Consider the following 7,416-nt stretch of genomic DNA (forward strand, 5'->3'; position numbering starts at 1 on the left):
ACCTAATGACCTAAAATCAATTTTCCTACTTTTTTCACGTTTTAGAGGGACTTAAAGTTTCTAAAAGGTCCAATTACACTTGCTCAGACTTTCCCCACTGACCAATTTGTCACCGGATCACAATTCCCCAATTTCACTACTCCACTTCCTTACAACTCACTCGGCACAGTAACATAAATTCTGCAGATTTAAAAACAACATAATCACAAACATTAACCATTCATCTAGTCATTCACAATCATCACCAAATACAATTTCATACACATGCAATCCTCCAAACAACATTCTCATACACAAAAATTAAATCAACACCAAAAAAATCCTACAAACCTATAACTTACTGATTGGAAAGAAAAGAACAACCAATAGATCAAAACTAGAGTTAGAAAGGAAAAGAGAAGGTTGATAAACACATGCAAACAACAAGACTTTCTTGCATGTGCTAGAATTTTCCAAAAATTCACGAGAATCACATAAATAAAACATACCATCTCTAAACACGAAATTGATTGGTAGAAAAAAAAAGCTCTTGACATTTAGATCGCTTAATGAATAATTCTGGTTTTAGAAAAATACATAGTATCAAAATAATGACCAGTTTTGTTTTAAAATTGCTTAATTATATACTCATAAAACAATCAGTCCTTTTATTTTGAGACACCTATCTCCTCTATAAACTAAATTTTCAGGGCTCTTACATATTAGTTACTGATTATTATGGTAATAATACTATGATTTCTATTCTACTGAAATTTTATTAAAATATGCTAACAATGTAATTTTGTGTGTGTATATACATATACATATATATACATATACATATATATACATATACATATACATATATATACATATATATATATATATATATATATATATATTTCTTTTAATTTGAATTCTTCCTTCTAAAGTATATTTGATGAATCAATCAATAAACTGTTTCGACAAAATAGCCCATCAGTTAAAACATTTAATCTCTCTTAACTAAAATGGGCCATAACTATAAAAATTGGCAGGCCGGGACCTACCCACAACAATAATAGAGCCCATCACTTAAGGTAAAAAGGGACACTTCAATAATCCAGGTAAATTTGGCTTCAGGTAGCAGGTTAAAAACAGTTGGGTATTGGTCACCTAAGAAAAGACAGCTGCTAAAAACACAAATATGCCTTTATCTTTTCAGTGTTTTGGGACCGACCAAGCAGATTTGAAATTTAATGTATTATAAGACAAAAAGTAGATGAGAAACTAGAAAGAGAGTTAAAAGGTTAGGAAGAGACAGAGAGAACGACGAGGACGGCGATTGTCGTTCTTATCCGTAAAACTTACGACAAAGTACAGTAGCTGTTACCAATGCCAAAATCAAAATACGTGGTGGAGGACATTTCAAACCTTATCTCCAAATTCATCATTGATGCAGTCCCCCACCAGAGTTATTATAAAATATCAACAGACACAGTTAGCTAAGATATTCTAGCTGTTATTAAATACCTCATCTGAGAAAGTGAGAAGCATAATAATACACAAGTCCAGTCTCCTCTAAAACTCTAGTGTACACAACTATTGTGAATATGCCTAGATCTACAATAATAAGAGACATTTATGGAAGGAACTGAACTGAACTGAACAGAATCCATCTTACACATCCTTTCCTTGGTTTTGATTCATCTTACAATCCTTGAAATGGAACACAACAACAAATCACGGTAAATAATGATACAAATGACTGGAGAGGGGTAGGTCAAGATTCTTCCCCCTCGTAAGATACCATGAGAATGACCTTTCATTCCCAGTGATCTAAAACCCACAAACACCAAAATGCCACGCTTCAAGATGACTGCGTGGGTGAAATTTTGCGACAAAACCCCAGGGCTGCTTCCCCTTTTTGGGGAGCATCCCTAAGAATAAACAATTAATAATTAATCCTTAATCTGAAAGGAATATTTAATGGAACAGAGCACCTTCATTAGATGACTGCACGTCAACACTATAGACAATTGAAGAGAAGGGAATGATGCCATGGACAAGTCAGCAGGTCAAGCAATTTACGTCAAATTCAAAACGTAGTACTACTATCATTTGCGGATATTGAAGGGCCTTCAGATTTCACAAATGGTGATCCTTTGCTACTAATATCAAGTCCCTGCAAACGACCAAGCTGGTCGTTTTGCAATATATCTGAGATTTGGTGAGAATTCGTTTGTTGCAGCTGATGAGCTGGCATGCTAGATTGGGAGAGACCATATGGAGGCAACTGCATGTTCTGGTGACTAGGAGGACCTGAATGTGGTGGGATTGAAAAGAAATTTGACCCTGCAAATGGCATCTGGTGCATTCCCATATTGAAAGACTCAGAGTGGTTGTTCAATACCTCGCCAGTAGCAATCTTAAGCCTCTCAACTTCCTTCATCAATGCATCATTAAGAGCTACAACAAAACAGAGGCAAATTAGCACATAATTATGTAAAATATATGTATGATGTTGTATCTAAAGGAAGTGATTGACTACAACAGTTACCATCACGAAGTTGTGCCTGTTGCTCCATGGCTTGCAGACGGAGCTTAAGCTCGGTATTTTCACTACTCAGACCAGTTGTATCCCTCTATAAGTAACCAAGAAACGGTATAAGTCGTACTCTTATTCAGCCACAAGTTTATGCATGAGAAAGCAAGTCAACTAAATATGAAGTTTAAGAAAAAAAAATCAGTAAGTGTACCAGGAATTACCATGGTAATTTGTAAAATTAAATCCCTAACCTATGAATTAAAAAAATAGAGGAATTTGTGAAAAGAAAGACAAACTGCATCTAATCACCTATGAGAAATTCTTGTCATTAAAATAATACCAATAAAGATATTTATCCTGTTATATTTTTAGTGCATTATTTGAGAACACAGTGAACAGATATGCGCCTTGCTCACATAAGGTCGAATCAATTTTTGCAGTTAATAATGTAATATAATAAGAATCATAACAAGAGAAAAAAGGTAGCAGGCTTTAATGTAGGCCAGCCAACTTCCAAAAGATTCTGGAAAAAAAATATGAAGCCAATAAAATGCAGAGCCAATAAACATTATCGCCTCTGTTTCTTTGAAGGGGGAATGTGAAATACTTAAGTACATATAAATTTAAATCAACAACAAACCTGGTACAATGTGAGTTGGGCAGAAAGTGTTGTTGCCTCGGTTTGGAGGGTCTGAACTTTGCGCTCTAGTTCTTGTATATAGCGCGCCTTTCTTTCTTTTGAACGCGCAGCAGATTGCCGATTGGCTAGTATTCTATACAAAAAACAATACTTGTTGAGAATAACAAAACAAATGCATGGCAGCTACCAAAATACAGGTACTGAAGATAAATGAAACTAGAAAGCAGTATCTCTGGCATAACCCTCACTCACTCGCATTCGCAGCCTCCCATCCCTATTTTAAACGTTCAACTTTTAGAAATCACAATGACACGGCCGTTATATATTTATTATATCAAAATAATTTAGACTATAAAGGATTCATAATTGTCTCTCTGCATATTCAGAACTTTTAACGTATCACTTTATAAAAACCATTATAATTAGATTTAACATAATTTTCCGACAGAAAAAGAGAATAGTATAATGACAGATCGTTTTAAGTAGCAATCAGCAATTACAATTATATTGCGGGCTTCGAACCCTCCAGACTGATCATGCAACGGAAATGCATCACACTACTCACACTTTCTAAAGATTGTCCCCAATTTTGAAGTTAAAAAAGCAACGGCAGGGTGAAATATTCTCCCCTATCTCATAAATCAATCACGTCCCACTTTTCTAACTCATCCCATTACAAAACACCAGGATCTCATTAAGTATACAATTTAATGATTCAGTAGTGTGACTGTGTATAAATGCCACTGTCCATTGAATGATCACGTAACGTAAAATCTATACACGCACTAGAGTTATGAAACAAAATTTTGACCAAAGAACAGTACGAAAGCAACTATCCAAATCATTGTCATGTCAAACATACAAGATTCTCCTATCAACGTCAATTGAGCCCGAAACAGTTGCGCATCATCTAATTACATTTACAAAGCCAACTCTAATTTTCAATGTTAAAAGGAAATAATATAATCAAAGAATAAGCATATGTGAGTAAAAAGTAACGAATATGGAAACTCCCTGGAGCAACGCGAATATCTAAAATCTCGGACAGAACAATTAATTAATTATTTAATTATGAAACTAACGTTGAGTTATTTACGTGATATCAACGTTAATCTACTGCATTAGGATTCTGAAACCGAAATCTAAAAGCGAAAACTATAAGCATTTTTCAGGAAAACAAATTCGGAAAAATTTAAAGTGAAGGATGATAGAAGAGACCTCTTGGCACGCTTTGGATCAATGTTCCAAAGTTCCGCGAGCTTATCAGGAGGCATTGCTTTCTTCGCTTCCATGATCTCTCCGAACATGCTTGTCGACGAGGAACCGTCGACGGAACTACTGTGCCGGTGTCTCGGCCGCGCCTCTGCAGCTCTCGGACTCTTCTCGCCGTCGTTGTGTCCGCTAGTACCGGCGCCGTTTCCGTAACCGCTCTGATCCGATCCATTTCCACCGCGGCCGGCGCCGTTGGCCCCACTGCCGAGCTTTTCAACGTCAATGTAGGTGGAGAAGAGGTCGTCCTCGGATCCGATCTCCTCTAGGCTCGCCGTCGAGGATCCGCCGTTGAACGGATCCGACGGCGAGAGGTCCATCATGTCGTCCGGAAGCCGGTAACTGACCTCCGAGAGTGCTCTCCGGTGGTGCGAGTGGGACTCGCCGGAGCCGGCAACGGGAGCTGCGGAAGCACCGGCGCCGCGAAAGAACAACGAAGAAGACGGCGTTGGTGACGTGGCATTGGGATTAGGGTTAGGGTTTGAAGGTGAATCTTGCGTCTGTGTGGCCATTCCCTTCTGAGTTCTGTTTTTTTCCGATCGATGCTCTGTTTCTAACACAATAACGCGCAATCTCTCGTCTTTCTTCCTCCCCACGTTGCCAACACATAAAATATTAAGAATTCTTAAAAGGAAAACAAAAATATATTATTTAATATTATTTATAAAATAACAACAATTTTATATTTTGCGGATTTATTATTTTTCCTCCCAAGTTTTCTGTCAAAAAGTTCTTATGGCATTGCAACACAAAAAATTAAAAAAAAAAAAAGATGAAGATTGTAAATTTTGAAATGAAATTTTAAGATGTGAAGAATCTAACAAATATTTTCGATTCCCTTTTTAAAAAATTAATGATTATTTTGGACATAGCAGTGTCTTTGATTTATATAATACTTAAAAGAGTAGTTTTCTTACATTGCCAATGTCCAACCAATAAAAGATTTTGTAGTTATAATAGTTAGATAACAGTATTAAATGTATTCACATTCCCACTACATTTTAATTGAATATTATTATTTTAATGCAAAAATGTTTAAATAACATGAAAAGTGTATAAGATATAATAAATTAATTAAATTTTAAGAAAAATGAACCAAATTTGATCTGACAGGGAAAGGAAAATATTAACTTAAAAGAAATTTTAAAAAAGAATAAATAATTTAAATTTTAAAATGAAATATTTTTACACAATAACATCATATTTTCTCTAAAAGAATAAAATGCAATAAAATTGTCTTTATCCCAAAAAAATGTGAACTTAGAGTGCTAATAATGTATATCCTAAAAAATATTTCAATATTTTCAAGATTTAATACAGAAATATAAGTTTCTAATAGGAGAAAATAAAATACTTTTAACTATAAATTTTAAAACCTTATAATTGAAAAAGAATTAATCAGCATAACTTTCTCATCTTTATTATGAAAATTTTAAACGTCCTCATAATAATTAGCTAAAAATAAAAAATATTGACGTCTCAGTATAATTTATGGAAAATGAAAAAAAAAACCTAAGAATTAAACATATTTTTAAACTTTTATTTCAAATTGAAAATGAAAAAACAATATACCAAACCTGTTTTTTTTTTCTATCTTGTAGATTTTTAACAATGTATCGCCTAATACAATCCTTTTGAAAACATTTTTCACTTTATTCTATTGTACATCCAAACATTACTTAATTCACTTAATTGATAACAAAGGTTACAATCGTGAACACCATTTTCAAAAAGCATGTAGCTTCACATGCAAATTAATGTATAAAGAATTGATATGTTACTGTACAAGGAATAATTATTAGTGGAGTGGCTCATATTTGCACGCAATAATTTCATATTCAAATAGTCTATTTAATTAAAACCTATTTTACTTTAGTTTGCCAATACATTCACTTGGTTACTTAACATGTGTTTCCTAGTATAACGTGCAATAAACATTTTATTTGTACAGTTGGCCTTTTGACTTTAAGAAATGTTTAAAAATTTTATGGTAGTGTAGATGATGTGAAAGATTGGATTTAAGTTATATGAAGAGGTACTATAAAGTTAATTAGGTTAAATTGAAACTTCGGTTTCGTGAATATATATGAAGGCGTGAAAGATAATGATTGAAAGGTCAAACTATAATTCTATTTAGCGTCAAAAGATTGTTAAAATATGGTATTTATTTTAAATCCGACTTTAGTTTAACTGAGATCTAATTAGAATATGCTTTTTAAATTTACGTCGATTTTTAGAAAATTGATCCTATATATATATTTAAAACTTAATAGATTATCTAGTTTCTAGTTTGGGACGTTGTGTTTAAAATTGTACTCTTTTTTTTCTAAAAGTTCACTAATGATCCATATTTTGTTAAAAACAATTCAAGTTGGTCTTTTTAGCTTATACTATTAAAATATAACGATGCAATTGCCTCTATGACTAAATGTGAATGATCCAATTGTAATTTTCAAAATGAGAATCCCAATTTGCAATTCACAAGATCATGTGCAAAATTAGAAACCCTAATTGTCAATTTGCAATTAACAAAATCATGTGCAAAATTAGAAATCCTAATTGCCAATTTACAATTCATAAAAAATCAGAAACCCTAACTCTCCCAAAATTTCGGCAACCATCACCCTATCGTTGTTTCACCTCAAACACCCATAACCAAAAAAAATCATTCAAAGAGAAGGAAGAAGGTTGAACAATAATTGAGAAAAAAAAGGGTCGGTGGTAACGTTGGTGGAGCTCTTGGCCAACGACACGCCTTGGAAAAGATGTAGTAACGCTGACAATCACGTCTGACTCCGACGCTAACGACAACGTGAGGAAAATGCACTAGTGCAGCGAAGGGAAACGACCGCGGTTATTTTTGACTATACGTCGCGGTTTTAGAACCACGGCATATACGAGCAAGGTAAAAAGTCTGGGACTTTAGGCCGCGGTTCCAACCGCGGTAATAACCTGGGGATATAACAGCGGTTCTTTATTGAACCGCGGTCAAAACCCATTT

The 7,416-nt window shown here is 34.1% G+C and overlaps 1 protein-coding gene across 1 annotated transcript; it reads right to left on the minus strand.

Annotated features, from left to right (window-relative positions):
• Window positions 1-1,360: 1,360 nt before the first annotated feature.
• Window positions 1,361-5,009, minus strand: LOC106752457 (transcription factor RF2b). The gene is made up of 4 exons (XM_014634139.2): window positions 4,365-5,009; window positions 3,147-3,279; window positions 2,519-2,603; window positions 1,361-2,427 (listed from the first exon to the last, which is right to left on the minus strand). Exons 1-4 carry the CDS (start codon window positions 4,925-4,927, stop codon window positions 2,057-2,059), a joined length of 1,152 nt encoding a protein of 383 aa, XP_014489625.1. The 5' UTR covers window positions 4,928-5,009; the 3' UTR covers window positions 1,361-2,056.
• Window positions 5,010-7,416: the final 2,407 nt, after the last annotated feature.

This window comes from Vigna radiata, unplaced genomic scaffold (assembly GCF_000741045.1).
Source record: "Vigna radiata var. radiata cultivar VC1973A unplaced genomic scaffold, Vradiata_ver6 scaffold_158, whole genome shotgun sequence".
In the NCBI taxonomy this organism is placed as follows: domain Eukaryota; kingdom Viridiplantae; phylum Streptophyta; class Magnoliopsida; order Fabales; family Fabaceae; genus Vigna; species Vigna radiata.